Source organism: Cotesia typhae, unplaced genomic scaffold, assembly GCF_013202065.1.
Source record: "Cotesia typhae breed Kobodo isofemale line unplaced genomic scaffold, CoteBio_Ctyphae contig_27, whole genome shotgun sequence".
Lineage (NCBI taxonomy): Eukaryota > Metazoa > Arthropoda > Insecta > Hymenoptera > Braconidae > Cotesia > Cotesia typhae.
In genome coordinates, this window is record NW_027423733.1 from 2,243,773 (window position 1) to 2,263,964 (window position 20,192).

The 20,192-nt window shown below is 28.1% G+C and overlaps 1 protein-coding gene and 1 long non-coding RNA gene across 5 annotated transcripts; both read left to right on the forward strand.

The window, feature by feature from the left end:
• Positions 1-1,382: 1,382 nt before the first annotated feature.
• Positions 1,383-18,451, forward strand: Superdeath (Suppressor of ER stress-induced death). 4 transcript variants are annotated; one of them, XM_074240320.1, is made up of 8 exons: positions 1,383-1,578; positions 2,811-3,183; positions 3,907-4,220; positions 14,317-14,475; positions 14,542-14,841; positions 14,934-16,574; positions 17,981-18,062; positions 18,144-18,451. In XM_074240320.1, the coding sequence occupies exons 2-8, from the start codon at positions 2,824-2,826 to the stop codon at positions 18,300-18,302; spliced, it is 3,015 nt and encodes a 1,004-aa protein (XP_074096421.1). In that variant the 5' UTR covers positions 1,383-1,578; positions 2,811-2,823; the 3' UTR covers positions 18,303-18,451. The 4 variants fall into 4 exon arrangements, with proteins under 4 accessions (XP_074096421.1, XP_074096420.1, XP_074096418.1 ...); XM_074240319.1 differs by lacking the exon at positions 1,383-1,578 and adding an exon at positions 1,659-1,681; XM_074240317.1 differs by lacking the exon at positions 1,383-1,578 and adding an exon at positions 2,245-2,336.
• LOC141525733 (uncharacterized) lies at positions 4,330-14,036 on the forward strand. Its single transcript, XR_012478892.1, has 3 exons — positions 4,330-4,851; positions 4,930-6,770; positions 13,897-14,036. It is a non-coding gene; the product is annotated as an uncharacterized LOC141525733 (long non-coding RNA).
• Positions 18,452-20,192: the final 1,741 nt, after the last annotated feature.

The window sequence follows — 20,192 nt, forward strand, 5'->3', positions numbered from 1 at the left end:
TTAAAAAACTGTCATGGATAGCGGCGGATATCCTGTTCTTGTAAGAGTACATCAAAATCCTCAATAGGGTAATTTAAGTTGTCTGTCTTCTGTGGTTTAGCAATTTCAATTACATCGTAATTAAATCTATACCCCCATACTCTTCATAATCTATTACATGTTATATTCCAAATGTTTCTTTCATGATAATAGTAACTTTAAAAATGATTAAAATTTTATTTTTCTTCATAATTCTTTATATTTGCAAATTACTATTATCTATTTTGAAAAATCGTCTCAATACTTGAAATTGAAAAGGTACTCGAGTAAGTAGAAATATTCTTACTAGTAAAAGTTTATATTCACTTTAGTTCATTAAATATTTAAAAGCACACTCACAATACGCATAATCTTGTGATTTTTTAAAAGGAAGTAGACACGCCAGAAATAGAAAAGAAAAGAAAGAACGGAAGAGGAAAAAAATTCATTACAAGTTATGTTAATCTCTCGAGCAAGTTGGATTTTCTATGAAAGACTGCACCATTCGATCTGATTTAATATTGAAAGGTTGGATTTATTACTTATGAATTTTGTTAGAGAGCATTAAAAAAAAATACAATATTATTTTGTTAGTTTTAATTGAACATTTAAACAGAATAATTTCATAATTTTTCAGTTAATTTTAAAGTTAGGACTAATGCAATGAATACATTTCTATACATATAAAATTCAACTAATATGAACAGTTATCATATATATATATATATATATATATATATATATATATATATATATATATATATATATATATATATATATATACGCAAACATACACTTACAATAAACTTGCTTGGCCACTATTCAATATTTTATTAAAAAAACGTGACAGTTTAGTTTTATTCATAGTTATAGATCTTGAATTATTATTATCTATAATGGAACCTTGACTCTAAAAATACAAATTCATTTAAAATATTAGTATTTATAGATTTCCTACACGATAAAAACTTTATAAATAATAAATGTAAACTAACATGTAAAGTGAGCACCAGGTTCATTTAATAAGAATAATAAAAAGAAGGACTGCAAACAAGAGATGAATAAAAATAAAAAAGAAATAAGGGACGATTAAGACTCTCGATTGAGCACAAGGAGAATGATATTGGATACCGGAAGGATCAGAAAGTATGTGCTAGGTGGGGAACTGGATAGGCGACAGGATAAACTGTCATACAGTAGGGAGTCGTGTGAAGCCGAAAGAACGTCTTCACTCCTTGCGTTGTGTTGTCACTGTACAGTTTTGTCGCAGCTGTCCACACGAGCGGATAAAGTGATAAGAATTTTAATTTCTATCGAAAAGTGTTAATGATACATTAATTAACTTATAAACTATACTGATGTATTTGTTTTTAAAATATTGTTTAAATTTATAAGAATAGTGTTTTTTTGATAATGAAAAAAAAAACTCTTAACATAGTTCGAATCAAAATTCGATAAATTATTTAATTTTTCTTTACTATCAATCAAGTGACTTATTGACTTATGGTTAAGAACCGCGATTTTTATGGGATTTAATTATATGATTAAGAAATAACTTTCGTGAGTAATTTTATTTTTATTAGCTTATAAATTAATTGAAAACACTTCTTTTTCGATTAATGTTATATAATGTTCTTATTAATTCTTAGATGAAGATGACAAGGTGAATTTTATTTTATATTATAAGCTATGAATAAGTCTTGTGGATAGATTTTTCAATTCACCGTAAGTTCTTGAAGCATTCATGACAACTTCATTGAATTTTAACGGTACAATTTATAGTCGAATCAGTATAATATATTTGTGTTTACAATATATGAATATATATATATATATATATATATATATATATATATATATATATATATATATATATATACTTATTTGAATATTATCTAACGATAAATTGCGTATAAATTCATATTTTTCATCATACAAGTATATCTTGATTAATTTACGGTGCAAATACGATAAAGAAAATACTATACCCATCGTGTCACTCGGTACCATTCTGCATGGATATATATATATATATATATATATATATATATATATATATATATATATATATATATATATATATATATATATATATATATATACAACAACGCCATAAAAGAATTAATTGAAGCCCTGGCTGGCGTCGATGTAGCCCCATGTCGTACAATTACTATCAACGACACAACATGCTTTGTAGTAATTATATTTTGTTTACAAGAATAGCTGATTACAGTATCGCGAATGGGGAATAACACAACGAAAATACACATGACACGTGTTGTTTTTTTTTTTTTCTTGAACATACCGACACATATAAGGTATAGAAAAAAAACTGATATTTTTTCATATTTCAATTGGACGTATGAATTTTTAAATGGTATATAACAATGAAGAGTTATCTCAAAAATTGAGATATGCAAATTATAATTATGCAAATTGATATGTGTTGGATATCTTAATGCGGTATTCAACTTACACCCACATAGACTTAACTAATAGAAAAAGATAATGCATATTTATTTATCTTTTCTCAACATGTACAAGTCAACAAAAAATTACGCAAAAGAGTGGATCAGAATGGTTTTAAATAGAATAATACAACAGAAAAATATATTTTCTTGACATTCATAAATTTTATCGGCTGTTTTATTAAAAATTGATAATTTCTATAAACACAATAGTTAAAAACTTGTATATTTTATTACTATCGTACTTGATTAATGTAGAATTAGCATTAACGCTTAACTTAAAATTAATAGTGATTTATATTTACTTCTGTTTGTATGTTTCAGTTCTTTGAATGCTATGACACAATCTTGTGAGGTGTTAGCTATGATGGATGCACATACTACGACATTTGGTCGTAAGCGCGGTTGCACGATTTCAAAATGCGGAGCATTTTTAATAACAATATTGTTCATACTTGGTATTGTTGCGACAGGATTATTAGTTTACCATTTCGCACCTTGCCTTGATGATGAATCTGTCAAACATACTGATGATTTTGCGGATGGTGCCTTTTTAAATTCTGCAAGAACATTTGCCACAGTCGAAGCGCATAAAAAAAAGATTGATGTTCGTTTACCAAAGTCTGTGGTTCCTGACACTTACGAAATAAAATTAATGCCATTTATTTGGGAAGGAAATTTCACATTTAATGGCGAGGTAATATATTTAGTTAAATTTAAAATGTATTAATCAATATTGATACTGTTCATGAAATTTTCAAATGAGGATCGGCACAATTTTAACGAAATATTGGCCTGATTTTCATTAAAAATAGTAGACATACAGAATTCGTTAATTATTGTCTCAAAATTTTGACATGGAGCGTGTCATACTTGAGTGAAATGGTAATTAAATTAATTATTATGCCAATAAATGTATATAAAATAGGTGAGCATAGGATATACAATTTATCGACTCTTGAATCGAATCCAATTTTTTTTTTTTTTTTTTTTTTTTTTTTTTTCTTAATTAGTATATCAACTACAGTGATTGTAGCGACCAATTTCGTTAATACACTTATTCGAAAAAAAAATCTGGAAAATGGTTGATCCTGCATGCCATCTCTAGAACTTGCTCATGAACTTTACATCTTGTCTTATAAAACAATGCTAAAATATTTTACATCTATTTACCAACCTTATAAAGAATTTAATTTCTAGTTCAGCTGAGGAGAACACCATATTATAAAGTTGTGACGAAAGATGACAAATTCCATACTTTTTTTATTTGGATGGGGAATTAGGGCTGTAATTTATTTAATGTATTATTATTAGGGCCAAGAAGTTGGCGTTTATTCTTTATTCAATTTTTAGGTTAAACATATGAATGCTTATTTAAACAACTGCAAAAGTCCTGGCCCTAATTATCATTTTTTTTTAGGTAACTATTTACGTAAATGTTACAAAGGATACTAAAAATATCACTCTCCATGCAACAGATATGGAAATAAATTATCAATCAACGACATTAAGGGAATATAAATATAATCCTAATTCAAATAACAAGAATATAGGAAAATGGATTAAAATATTTGACCAAACAAATGACACTGCTAGACAATTTCACATTATCCGTAGTAGTGAGACTTTAAAAGCTGGAATGCAGTACGTAATAAAATTAAAATTTGTTGGTTATCTGAATGATTATCTCCAGGGTTTTTACCGGAGTTCTTATACTGAAGGAAATAAAACAAGGTAGTCAGAAGTTCTAATTCTTAGTATATGTGGGTCATACCATACGACATCAATGGATTTAAAAATCACATTCATTTCCTAGCTGAATTTTTGACATCTTTTTGTATGTATCCAAAGACGTTTAAATCTACATTTTTAACCCTTAATTTATAAGAATTTTTAGAACAAAATTTTAGAAGTTGCAAAAAAAAAAAAGTATATCAACGTTAAACAATTAGTATAGTCAAAATATAGCAAAATTTTTTTAAAGTTCCGTCATGAGGACCAATGCTATAGTTAGATTTCTATGAAATCTACTAAAAAAATTTAGAAAAACGGTTGACCCTAAAGGCCATCCCTGCAACTTTCCGCTAATTTCATTCTTAAGCGCTCAAAATTGCACTTAATATGTTTTTAAGCTCTTCGAGATTTAAGGGGGTATTCTAGTGTAGAAATAAAAAAAAATCGTTTTTTTTTTCGATATTTTAAAAGCTTAACCTTTCAAGAATATGTCCTTAAATGGATTAGTCGAATTTTTCATTATTTCCAGAAATATAGCCATTTTAGTGACACGACTTCAATTCAGGCTCAGCTGAAAAGAATCGAACAAAAGGCGTTAGGGATCATCTGTCTACCTGCGGTCCCCACTGTCGTAAATGCCTATACACACTTAAACTTATGTATTATACCCTTTCATTGTAGTCGTACAATAATACATATATATATACAGGGTGATTCAGAATTAGTGTCCGACCAAAAAAATTTGGATAGAAGAGGCGATTTTAAGCACAATTGCAAGAATAAAATTTTTCGAAATTCTCAATATTTTGGGAGTTATTGAGGATTGAAATAGACCAATCAGGGAGCTCGTTACAAATTTAAAGAAAGAAAAAAAGTACAATAAAATTTACCAAAGGAACTTCATAATGAATGATATTATTGACATATTTATTTTAAAAATAATATAAGATATTATTTCTTTTGTTTCGAATAAATAAAAACTTTAATATTTTTATTAGAGAAAATAAAATTATTTCGCGCATTTCCTCGGGCTTACTCGAGTAATACAATTATGGTCTTAAAATTAGTATTGCTGGTTCTCTCACTTATGAGATACTTGTGGAATTTCAGAAATGAAAACTTAATTTTTGGAGTGAATAGCAATTTTCGACCGAGACGCAGCTCCAACTTTTTTTTGGGCTAATGATACGGTAAAATGATGTTATCACTTTTTTGTAGAGAATAATTTTTCCCATAAATCCCACCGATTTACTAGATGAAATGAAGATACTTGTTGAACGTCAGAACACTTAGTAAGATTTTCTACATAACACTCCGTAGGACAATCATCAAGACAACTTGCATGACAATAGGCAGGAGAACCAGCAATACTAATTTTAAGACCATAATTGTATTACTCGAGTAAGCCCGAGGAAATGCGCGAAATAATTTTATTTTCTCTAATAAAAATATTAAAGTTTTTATTTATTCGAAACAAAAGAAATAATATCTTATATTATTTTTAAAATAAATATGTCAATAATATCATTCATTATGAAGTTCCTTTGGTAAATTTTATTGTACTTTTTTTCTTTCTTTAAATTTGTAACGAGCTCCCTGATTGGTCTATTTCAATCCTCAATAACTCCCAAAATATTGAGAATTTCGAAAAATTTTATTCTTGCAATTGTGCTTAAAATCGCCTCTTCTATCCAAATTTTTTTGGTCGGACACTAATTCTGAATCACCCTGTATATATATATATATATATATATATATATATATATATATATATATATATATATATATATATATATATATATATATATATATATATATATAAGTCAAGGTCACCTTAATGATTTTTGAAAGTTTTCTACACTTAGTGTTGAGTTACAGCTAGTTTCCAACAGTTAAATTTTAATTTCCTGCAGCGCAAGATGCACGTGCTCTGAGTAAAAGTGAAATATTTTAGTTAAATATTATATTCATATAAATTATTTTGGTTTGAAAATTTTTTTAGTTGAATTAATTTCATCAATTTTAAAATGGATTAAAAACCCATAAAAGGAAGTGTTTCTTGTGCTGATCGATCGAGAAAAAGAAAATTCAAAGGCAATCGATTTACTACAGAAGAAGATACTAGTTTTACAAGTTCATCAGCAATTAAATTAAGCAAATCTGGTGATGAAAAAGGGATCATTTCCAACAGTTATGGATATTGTATTTTGCGGTATTTTGAGTTTTTTCCGGTTTTTACAGTTATTTCGTCGTTAGTTTTGTGTGCTACGTGCAAGAAAAAAATTAAATTTTATCGGACAGCTCATCGTGGATTGGAATTTAACATTGCAGTACAATGCAACTATTATTGCAGTTTCCATATTTAATGAAGGCTTCATTCCTATTTTGGAAATTATGTCTCTTATGGGGATGGACATTGGTCGGAAGCTTACGCGTTTGCCACTGAACGTGATAATGCCCGGACTAATCGTTCAGAAATCCGAACTTCTAACGCCTTTTGAAGGAGTGAAAGGCCCCATGTACGGAGCAAGAATTGCGGATTGAAGAAATGTAAGTATAAAATGTTATTTTATGGTTGACACCGATCGTAATTTTACCCAAAACTTTAAGTGTACTTTTAAATGTAGTTTTTTTCGAAACTGCATTTTTCAAAACGTTTGGCATGATTTACTCAAGTTCTACTGAAACGATTTACTTAAAATGGTGTGTCTTTTCAATATATGTCTTTATCGTACTAACTATCATTATAACACAATAAAAATTTTTACTATACTTCTCTAAAAAATTAAGCAAGAAAAAAATCGAAATTTTTAGGGGATTTTCAACAGATTAACTTATACAAAAATAGTCGTACAGCAAAAAAAAAGCAAATTGTAGTTCGAAGTAGCTACTTTTTAGATCTAAGTTTGAAAATTTTTTTTTGAAATCTTTTTTTTTAGTAATCTTAAGAAAAACGACCGAAAAACAAATTTTCGATTTTTTTTTTTTTTCAATCTACGGACTTGGAAAAATTTTTTTTGACTTAACCATTATATGAACCGGATAACTTGTATATTCAGCTTTAATTTGGTATTTTTAGAAATCTCGATACGAGAATTTCTCGCTGAGATATCGGTGTTTGAATGAAAAAAGATCATTTTGTCTTTGATTACTAATATCTCCGCAACCAATGGTCACACAGAAAATTTAAAGTTGGTTTCAAAAAAATGAATTAATTTTCTACAAGGATTGGCTTTTGATATTTGAAAAAAAAAATTTTTTTCAATTATTACATGAATTTGAAAAAGCAACCAAAAAAGGGCTTTTTGTGGTCTTTTGGAAAATCTAGTGCCTAATAATGGAAAATCAAAAATATCGCGGGCACCACTAATATTAAGTGTACCTTTTACTGTTCAATACACCCACAAAAATCTTACAAAGTTTCAATTTAATCCAGACAACCCCCCCCCCCCACTTGATTGAATTTTAGAAAAAGTTAAAGGAGCAAGAATTTCACTCTGAAAAAATCATAATTTTTATCAAAAATGAAAAAAAAAATTTGTTTTCTCATTTTTCTATTTATTCTTCATCAGTAATTTGATAAATTTGGGAAAAAAAAATCGAGAAGAGATAATTTTTGAAGTTATACTTCTTTTGGCGCGTTGGAGAAAATTGATGAGGGTGAATTTTTACGATGCGCGCGCACACCGACTCCCAAATTTAACAGTATGAAATTAGTTCTAGGTGGCATGAAAGTCGATAGCTATGTTCAAGTTGTATATTTTAGTATTTTTGTACTTAGAAGTTCTAAGTTAGAATAGAGATGCACGATTCCAAAAGAAAAATCGATCTCGAGAATCGCGATAAATTTTATCGAAAGAATTGATCCTTGATAAAATCGAGTGTGAAAGAATCGATCCACTAATAATCGATCGTTTGAATGAAGGCGTAATTTTCAAGTTTAAAGAATTCCATATCATTATAATGAACTAATTTAAAAATTAATATGGCTTATACTAATGCATTTTCAATTATTAAAATAGACATTTCTTCTAGATTGAAAATAATATTTTATTGCACTTAATAACAGTGAATTATAATTTTTTTACTAAATGCTTTCTAATATTTAAATGAGTTAATTAATTATTAATTAAATTGATTTAATTAAATATTAATACTGCTATTAAATATTAATCAAATAAAAAGTATTATTAGTTAAATGTATATTTTAATAAAAAAATAAATATTTTTTTCTAGTTTCAAAAAGAATAATAAAATTATTAAAAGAAAGTAAAATTAAGTTTTTCTTATTAGAAATATCATTCCGCTGTTGGTAGGGATTTAAGGAACTATATTTGCAGTAAATGGTCAGCACTTAATCGATTTCTGATAGCATTTTCAATATGACTAGCAATAGAAAAAAGTCTTTCACACGGGACAGAAGTTGCAGGAATGATAAAACTGGTGCAGATTTTTTTTTCTCGGTTCAAAACTCAATTACGTTATCATCTTCTTGAGAAGGACTATCGATAAATTTTTTTTTCTAATACGATTATAAAAATTTTCAATGACACAGAATTTATTAGATATTTCACCATATTTATATTTTATTTATATAGTAAATGAGTTAAAAAATTACACTTGTTGATTTGAATAATTTCTATAAGTGGGATTTTTTCTCATTTTAACTGCTACAATTAATTTGTTATAATATTTAAAAAAAATTTTATCTCAATTTTACAATCAAGTTTTTAAATTACTTAAAAAATACTTTCTTTCAAAATTCCCGGTCATCGTCGCCATTTTATTTTTAGACGATCGATTCCGACTCTGAAGAATCGATATGTCGATTCAACTTGCTCTGAAGAATCGAATCGACAACAGGAAAAGATCGATTCTAGTAAGAATCGATTTTGAATCGTGCATCCCTAAGTTAGAACACGTGTTTCGTTACAGTATAATCAAACAGTGTGAATAAATAAACGTTTTGGTGTTTTTATTAAATCAATTTTATACACGACGGTGATAGTATATACTAATAATTTATTAGTATACATGTATATATATATATATATATATATATATATATATATATATATATATATATATATATATATATATATATTGAATATTAGTGATAAAACTGATTTAAATAAACTATTTTGAGTGCATTTATAGATTTAAGGTTGATTGTCGGTATGTATAATTTATTTATATCATTAATCAAAAATTATTACGTTATTATTATTTAAAAAATAATTTTTTTATGTTTTGTTTTATTTCTGATACATTAATAGGTTTTAAGTATAAATAAAAAAAATTAATTTATTTTCTATACATGTTTATATAAACCCTAAATACTGAGTGTTCATACTGTCTTTGATCTTAACTATTCGTTAAATTTGATTTATTGATATTTTAATTATTTTTTTTATATTCTTATTATAACAAATAAATTTTATTAAGTAACTCTAAAAATTACGAGCACTCAGCTTAACATTTATTTATTTATTTAGTTGCTATTTATCACAATGCAAACGATACTACAAATATTATTACTCCTTGCATTAATATGACAGTCAGACAGTCCGAATTTGTAAGTTCATCAAAGTCGACCGTAGGTGAATTTTGTGTAGCGGAGTGTGTAATGGAAGATGGTCATAAAATTGTTTTAGTTGCAATTTATATTTCTCCAAATCAAGAAATTGAAGACATTATTTATTTTTTGAAAAGAACATTATTTCCATTCACAACAATTCGAGCATCTTATATGGGTAAAAATGAGGATAAGTTACCTATGATTTTGAGTGGAGACTTTAATATAAACTTTAATTCAAAGACTTCTGAGCCACTGATAAAATTTTTTAATGACGATTTAAATCTATCAATTAATAATGACACTTCAGTTTCAACAACACGGCATGGCACCACTATTGATGGTGTATTTACAAGGTACTTATCTACAGTTTCAACAAGACTATTTATATCATATTTTAGCTACCACAAACCTCTTGTTACTCACGTCCCTATTCAGTCACTACGAGAAGAATCTACAAGTATAAAATAGTTTATTTAAAATATTTATAAATATATTTAATTCATAGTCATAATGATTGTATATTTTTACTATGTAGTCATATTTTCACGTAAATAAAACGTTTTTCATTTAAATGTAATCTTTTTAATTAATTTTAGTATAATATTTATCGTTAATCACCACTGAATTTTAGTTATTTTTTTTCTATACGCCAAAGAAGTATAACTTCTAATGCGTGTACATGAGTACACACACTCTTTTTTTTTTAATTGGCTAAAAATTAAAAAATGTAGGGATCCACTTTCTTACCGATTTTCCTTTTCAGTACTTTAATTTTCGTAGTCAAAAATTAATTGAATAAATTAATAGTTGATATCCTCAAGGCAAGTGGAATATTTGTTCTACGAATATTGGGACAGTAATGTTTTTGTGCGAGTGTCAACATTGTCTAAAAAAAAAAAAAAAAAAAAAAACAGTTTTTCTTAAAACTAACCTGCTTCCTTGATAATCGAACCAATCAACAGTTTTTCTCAAAACTACGGTATGTTTGAATTTTTAGTAAAGCAAATCAACTGAGTTATTGCAAACTTTAGTCTTTTTTTAATTTTTTTTCATAATGCCTATAGGCGGCATTTATCCGCGCCACAAGTCGCTTAGATCGTATCGTGACTCTAGTGGAAGAAGCGTACAATGACCAACAAATCGGGGATTGTCTGGACATTATATTATCTGTCGTATCTCGCACACATGATCGATATTTGGAAACTGATGATTATCAACGACGAGTTGGCCAATGTCGTCGTATCGCAATAAATCCTCGTGATGACCGAGCAATTGTTTGGCACGTTCGTCAAGAACCTTTCATTCCTGTGAACGTTGTCACCTGGAATTTTCCGAACCGTTGACACTAACAACAATGACAACGACAGCAACAACCGAAAAACATTTCAGTTCAAGCGGTTCGAAATCGTCTTCGTGAGACTACACTGTTAAAAATTTCTATTGTAATTTTACAAAAAATGTATTGGAAGCTAATAGGCAAAACATTCATTTAAAACTACAATCGGGTACAGTAATATTACAAAACATATATACCTTTGTGAGGTTACTAATTTTACAAAACGGTTTTGTAATTTTACAAATATTTTGAAAATTAGCAAAGTTCGCAAAATTACAATACTTTCCTTGAATTTTACTTGAATTGAAATAATAAAAAAGAAAAATTTGACTTAATATTTGTTGTGGTTGATTTTTATGAAGCACTGACTAGATTTTGTACCTCACGTAGACCTAATTTTTACAACTCAGATGATATAATGTGAAAATAATATTTACCCTAATTAAGAATCGAATGCGAGCCGCGCGCTTGCCAGACCGATACCTACAGCCCTACGCCGCACGACCGATAGGTAGTTTAACATCTTATTATTCTTATAAGCTAATCCTATGTGGTGATTAAACATTACGGCTTAGTATTTATTATTTACATTATTTGTTTTATTTAATGCTGTTTATTGATGGAAAATAATTAACTTTTACATTATTTATAATTCATTGAACATTATAAAAATTAAAGTCTAACATATACTCATTCAAATATATAGATTTCGAAATGATCATTTTAGCGTAAGATTAAAATTTATAAAATATAAATGATGCCTCGAATTGATTATTACAAATAAACAACCATAGACTAAAAATTAATAAAAATAAATATGAAGGACATTGTTGTTTTTTGACACATCAGTCTCATTTTTGTAAAACTGAAAAGTATTGTTTTTTAAATTGGAAAACAGTGAAGTAGAATTACAATTCGTGTAATATAATCAAAATTGTCTGGTAACATTACAATGCACTGTGTAATTTTACAATGAAAATTGTAAAAATGAAAAAAAGCTTTTAAAATTTTATATGAGATTATTGTAATGTTTATTTTTTTTTATTTAACATTTTACTTCTGGTAAAAATATTCTATAGAGATGCATAAAGCACCTGTGCATAGACACCAGAAGGAATATAATACATTTATAAAAATTTATACAAAATATTAGAGTAACTTAGTCAGTAGTATACAAAGTAACTTAAGAATAATTTTACTAATTTTTCACAAAATATCGATTAGTATTAATTAAAGTTTAATTGAACTAATCCATCTCGCAATACGTTTTCTTAATCTTTTATTATAATTTAGTTCTTTCAAATTATTTGGAAGTCGATTGAAGTATTTTATTGCTATGTAATTTGCATTTTTGGTACTTATTGTTCTATTAACTTTTGGAAGAGTTATCTGTTTAGACCTGGTATTAGTTATTATCTCAAAATGTAATGTCTGACAATCATAAAAGTAATAATTTAAAGCTTGGACAATAAAACAATTTATTTTGCAGATTTACAATCGGTTTTAAAGCGTTCTCATAGGCACCACCCCATGCAATAATTCCATAGTTTATAACACTTTCAAAAAGACCATGATAAATAATTTTCAGTATCGATGGGTTTAACCAATTACTTAATTTATAAAAGAGGAAAGTAAAGTACTTGACTTTTTTCATTAGTTCGGAAATATGTATGTTCCATTTCATATGGCAATCAAAAACTACCCCCAAATATTTACAACTTTCAACTCTTTTCAACTCTCTATCTTTAATGAACAAATGAAAATTACTAGGTACACTGTCCGTATAACAACCAAAATTAATAAAAGTAGATTTATCAACATTCAGCGTTAGCTGATTGCCTTTTAACCAATGGTCTAGCTTATTTAACCAGTCGGTTAAACGGTCAGCAACGACCAACCAATTACATCCACTACACAGAACTACTGTATCATCAGCATATGATACAAGCGCTTTAGGAGGTAGAATACTAAATATATAATAATTTTTTGTGATTTTACATACAATTATGCCGAATCAGATCACAAATAATGTTTGCAAAATTAATAAGCTTTTTCTTAAAAATTGACGAACGGTTCTGTAATATTACAATGCGTGTTAGGTTTATAAATGAAAATTGTAAAATTACAATACATCTTAGTAGATTTCCTGACAGGTGTTGGAAAATTACATGAGTTGTATTTTATTGTGCATTGCTATACACTGATTTGTAATTCTACTTATTATTTATTTTTTAATGTGATTGTAATTTTACAAAAATTCTTAACAGTGTAGAGTGCGATCAAGAAATGCCGCCCAAGTACCGATGTTATCACTCATGCATCACTGAACCCGTCTGGCTTACGCTCATCGACGATTTTTCCAAGTCCAAGGATTAAAATAAACAACCAAACAAATTTCGAAAAAATTTTTTTTGGTGGTTTTCTTAAGATTACTTAAAAAAAAATTTTAAAAAAAAATTCAGATCTAAAAACTAGACATTTAGAGCTACAATTTGCTTTTTTTTTTCTGTTCGACCATTTTTGTATAAGTTACAGCCTGTTAAAAATCCCCCAAAAGTTTGGATTTTTTTCTTGCTTCTTTAATTTATGTGAGAAGTGTATTTTTAAAAAAAATTCAGAAAGGTCCAAAAAGATTGAAAAAAATGTATCATTTTTTTGGACAGCCGTAATTTAGCAGAGAAAGATTTTTTTCTACTTTTTCTTAGTTAGTACGATAGCAGTGTTTAAATAAATTAATAATCTTTTTTATTTTTTTGTTTCAGATCATTAGAAAGCTTGTAACCGTGACAAGATTGGCGCGCCATTTTTTTGTACTCCCCACTTCAACAATATATAACTTTTTCAGTTTTGTATTGTTTGACTTTTTTTATTTTTTTTTTTTTGTATTCTCAAAACATTAATAAACGTCTGTTAAAAAAATGGATGGTAAAGTATTTTTTGTTTTTTATTTATAGCACCTGAAAAAATACCTCAAATTCGTGCCACTTTTTTTTTTTGAAATTTTAAAAAATTTGTTCTAAAAACATTGTAGAAATTGAGTGTTTAAAATTTACTGTCAAGTGTTTTTCGACACATGCAAAAAGATTTCAGAATTCAACTAAATGAAAAACTTAATTGTTTAAATTTGATGATTGTGTATGGAATGATTAATGTATGAATGTTAAAATTAATTTTAATTAAAGATGGATTGCAACAACACAATTTCAAGCAACTGATGCCCGTCGTGCTTTTCCGTGTTTCGATGAACCAGCACTGAAGGCTAAATTTAAAATTAGTATTGCTCGACCTTCACATATGGTTTCTGTGTCGAATATGCCGCGCATCAGTAAACCTGAACCAGCGTAAGTTGTTTCAATTATCTGAAATAATAGTACCGTTTAACAATTAATAAGGATTTTTTTTTATAGACGTGAAATGGCAACGTATGTATGGGATCATTATGAAAAATCAGTACCGATGTCAACTTATTTGGTTGCTTTTTTAGTTACTGATTTTGATGTACTAAAGACTTCAGATAATTTTTTTGGTGTTTGGGCACGTAAAGAAGCTATAGAACAAGCACGTTACAGTTTGGATATAGGGCCAAAAATACTTAAGTACTATGAAAATTATTTTAAAATAAAATTTCCACTTCAAAAAATAGATATGGTTGCAATACCAGATTTTGCGGCTGGTGCTATGGAAAATTGGGGCTTAATTACTTATAGGTAAACAAGTATATGAATGTTGAAACAAGTATAGGAATGATCATTACATCAAATACAGGTGATAAATTCTTTGTATTCTATTTTTTTCCCAGAGAAACAGCAATGTTGTTTCAAGATGGTATATCAACCAGTAATAGTCAACAACGTGTAGCTACTGTAATAGCTCATGAATTAGCTCATCAGTGGTTTGGGAATTTAGTAACTCCCAGCTGGTGGTCAGATCTTTGGTTAAATGAAGGATTTGCTAGTTACGTGGAGTATATTGGCGTTGATTCCGTGGAGCCGGATTGGAAAATACTTGAACAATTTGTAACTTATGAAGTACAAAATGTATTTAATCTAGATGCATTAGCATCATCACATCCAATATCTATTGAAGTAGGACATCCAGATGAAATAAGCGAAATATTTGATCGTATTTCTTATGGGAAAGGAGCTTCAATAATTCGGATGATGGATCATTTCTTAACAACAAATGTATTTAAACAAGGATTAACTAATTATTTAATAGAAAAAGCTTACGGTAATTCTGAGCAAAATGATCTTTGGAATGCATTAACAGATGAAGCACATAAAAATAATGTATTGCCATTAGAGGTTACCGTTAAAAAAATCATGGATACTTGGACTCTTCAAACAGGTTTTCCAGTTGTTACTGTTATTCGTGACTATAAATCCGGTAGTGCTTATTTAACTCAAGAACGTTTTATTCTTCAAAATAATGCAACTACAGTTACATTGATGGGTACAAATGAAGAAATTAAAGATAAAAATGAAAATGAAGATTTATGGTGGATACCAATAACGTATACTACTGAAGTTATCAAAAATTTTAATAGTACAAAACCGTCAAACTGGATGAATGCTAAATATTCATTGACGCTAAAAAATATTGATGCATCTGATAATCAATGGATTATATTCAATATATTAGAAACCGGATTTTATCGTGTTAATTATGATAAAAAAAATTGGCAATTAATTATAAGGCAGTTAAATGACCATGATAATTATAAAGATATTGCAACAATAAATCGCGGACAGTTAATTGATGATGCGCTTAATTTAGCACGGGCTGGTAGAATTGATTATTCAACGGCTCTTGATGTCACTACATATTTAAGGCATGAAACAGAATATATTCCATGGAAATCAGCTTTGACAGCTCTCAATTACATAGACAATATGTTAAATAAATATCAAGGTTATGACAGATTTAGAGTCTACATTCTTAGACTTTTAGATAATGTTTATCGCAAAGTAGGTTTTAAGGATATGCCTGGAGATCCACAACTAACTGTTTTTACTCGTATTGATATTCTTTTGTGGGCCTGTACATTTGGTCATGATGACTGTGTTCGTAATGCCGTTATGCAATTTCAAAATTGGCGTAATTCACCTGATCCAGATGCGAATAATCCTATTTCACCAAATTTAAAAAGTGTTGTTTACTGTACAGCTATCAAAACAGGTGGGCAAGCTGAATGGGACTTCGCATGGGAACGTTATAGAAAAACAAATGTTGGATCTGAAAAAGATATACTCATGTATGCACTTGGTTGTGCCAGAGAGCCATGGATATTGAGTCGGTATCTTGAATGGGCAACTACGGAAAATTCCGGAATAAGAAAGCAAGATACATCACGTGTATTTAGTGCTGTAGCTAATAATCCTATTGGTCAACCACTTGTTTTTAGTTTTCTGCGAAATCAATGGGCTCGCTTAAAAAAATTGTAAGTTATTTTCTTCTATCTTTACGAATTCTGATTATGATTATTATTAGACTTGTGTTTTGTTAAATCATCCTTTAGCTACAACACAGATAGAAAGTATATTCTGATTCAAGTAAAAAACTCTCTTCCTTGCTTTTTTCATGCTTCATTCGACGCAGTTTTTCAAATTCTATGATATACTTTCAAGCACAAATTGATTAGACCAAAAATTTCGATGTAATCCGAAAAAAACACTTTTTGTCGATTTTTTTCGTCAACGATAACTCACAAACGAATCAACCGATGTCGACCGAGTTGATGGCGATCGACGTGGTTTTTCGATGTTAAGGGCTGATTAGTTTTGGGAATTCATCGGTAAAGCGTTTAAAAGTTATTAAAAAAAAACCACATTTGGAAAAATTTTTTTTCGTAGTTTTTTTGCGATTTCTGAAAATCTACCGGTCCGAATTGGTCAAAACCATATTCAAAATCCCTAGTCACAATCTTTCAATCAAGCCCTTTCGATTGGTGTCAACCGCAAAAGAATCGGTCAAGCCGTTCAAAAGTTCTGAGAGGTTCACACACACACACACACACACACACACACACACACACACACACACACACACACACACACACACACACACATATATATATATATATATATATATATATATATATATATATATATATATATATATATATATATATATATATATATATATATATATATATATATATATATATATATATATATATATATATATATATATATATATATATATATATATATATATATATACACCATCGCAGGAATAGTCAGGAAAGCTTTTTAAGACCTCGAAACGTCGAGATCCGATGAAAACTCGATTTTCGAAAAACGGGGTAAAAATAATAACTCCCCGATTTTTGAAAATCTTCGATTTTTTTAGCGGAAAGTAAAAAAAAATTAAAAAAACGGTTGACTCTAAAGGCCATCCCTACAACTTCTCGCTAATTCCATATTTAACCGCTGAAAATAGCAATAAGTATATTTTTGAGCTCATCGAGCTCAAAAGTGATAGAAGTTTAACAAAACACTGTTATTTAAATTTTTAAATCGCAATTGCTTTCGAATGAATAAACCAATTTTCAAACAGTTGGCAGCATGAAACGGAATTTTTGGAATCATATGAATTACTTTTTTCAAATTTTTTCGATTAAAAAAACCCGACATACTGAAGCCGGACCTTGAATTCGGAAGCTTATAGTTGTAAATGAAGTTCTGCACTTTACTCCTATATCTATATAGAGCTGTAGATATAATAAATTACGTTTTATTTTATTCAGGAATTTTCTAGTGTTCCTAAGCGATATTAAAAAAATTTTTTTGATTAAAATATAATCAAAAACTAATACATTATTTTGTTCTGTTCCATGATCTATAGCAGTGGATCTTCATTGCTAGCAATCAATAATATTGTTAAATCATCAACGAAGAAAATTAATACAAAATATGAACTTAAAGACGTAAGTAATGGATTCGTAGATAAAGATAAAAAACTTGAGAAAAAATTGATTTAATCTACATATTCTTGATCGCACTTACAGTTATTAGATTTTGCCCAAGAACATAGCAGTGAATTGGGTAGTGCTACACGATCTGTCCAACAGTCATTGGAACAAGCTGAAGCAAATATAAGATGGTTAGATAGTAATTACATCATTATCAGAGATTGGTTACTGAAAAATACTGCAGAAGAACAATAGCAACTATGAAAATATAATCAACAATAAAATTTCAAGAGTCTGAGTTGTTTTTATTTTTGTAAATTTTTAACGTGCTTCTACCTGAGAAAAAATTATTTAAATAATTTAATAAAATTATATAAAAATGATTACATGAAATTGTAAAAGAATTTTGGCTATCTATAATAATTATTTACGATTCCACATACGTCTATGAAATTTTTTTTTTCGAAAATAATTATGTTCAGTTCTGTATGCTCATTACTGTTCTGAATCACGCACAGTACCCAATCAATTTTATTCTATTGATTTAAATTTAGAGACAAGAAAAACAAGATTTACATTAGAATTCGATGAAATCCTTCAAAATTGTCTGAAGTATTTAAAAATCAGACTTTTTTATTCGATCGTTGGCTTTATTCGATCGTTGGCTCTGCACTTTTGAGTGAACCTACCTATCTTTAGCTATTTTGATGCATTGAATACGAATCTAAAGTCAGCTTTGCCCACACATCCTTAAAATTTTAAGTAAAACGTAAAAAACCCGGAAAAAGCAAAACACTGCGAAGAACTGCAGTCAAAACAATGAATAAATTTTTGAGGACCCGGATCAAGTATGATTTTTATGTATTTTAATTAACTTAATCTGAATCTAAACGTTAAGTAGCCTCTTGAGCCGTCAAAATTTAGAAAAAATTGCAAAAAACTCAAAACAATTGCAAGAAATCATGGAAAATCTAAATTGTCGAGAAGAAAAAAATTTTTTGGATTCAGATTGAGTATGATTTTTATGTACTTCGTTCCACTGGATTTAACTCTGAAGTTTTCTTGTCTCATTAATGTTTTAAAATTTTAAAGAATCTCAGAAAATAAAAAAAAATCGAGAGAATTGCGGTTGTAAATATCCGAAAAAAAAAACACAGTATCACTGTAAAATATTGCTCCAAGTCCACGTTCATAAAATTCATCTCAATAACATTTGTACTTTACAAAAAAAAATAAGACTCCTTTCAATAATTTTCATTCTCTACAATAAGATGTGTAATACAAAAAAATACTAAGAAACCGTCATAATGTTGAAAAAATTTTTAAAAATTCGTTAAAAATTTAAAGATTAGAAAAAAAAAGACCATTCGGCAGTCGAAATGGAAGTAGATTTCATAATAAATGTAATAAAAATCCAAAAATTAAAAATTACAGAGATATTAATTGTAAAAAATAAAAATTATACAATTCATTATTAAATATTATCAACTTTATTGAAAGAAGTCTTCGAGCTCATAAGTCTTTATTGAAAATACTCTTCGAGCTCATAAGTCTGATAGAAGTTTCACAGAGAACGATTTTTTAAATTTTCAAACCACAACGATAAGTTGTGGATGACGTTTGGTAAAACGAGTGCAACAGCAAATTTCATATATAGCATAGCGGAATAGACCATGATTTGAGACTATACATATAATATGATACTCAAATTGAAGCTTATTTAAAGAGCTTTCAGATAAAATTTACAGAAATTCGATAAGTTATCCCATTCAAAAGTTATACGAGTAAGAAAGTGAAAAAATATGTATTTTTTAATTACTTGACCGATTAAGCTCATTTACGAACTTGACTTCGGTATCTATCTGTAGAATAATTATGTTGAGTTTGGTAAAGATCCGATGTAAATTGGCGACGCTATCGTCGTGAAAAGCCGCGTTATATCTGATATATATGTATATATCTATATATATATATATATATATATATATATATATATATATATATATATATATATATATATATATATATATATATATATATAAACTTTTGAACCATATGCATTTTTCGACTCAGCTCGACGAGTATAGTCGAAATATAGCAAAATTTTTCAAAAGTTCCGTCATGAGGACCAATGCAATAGTTAGA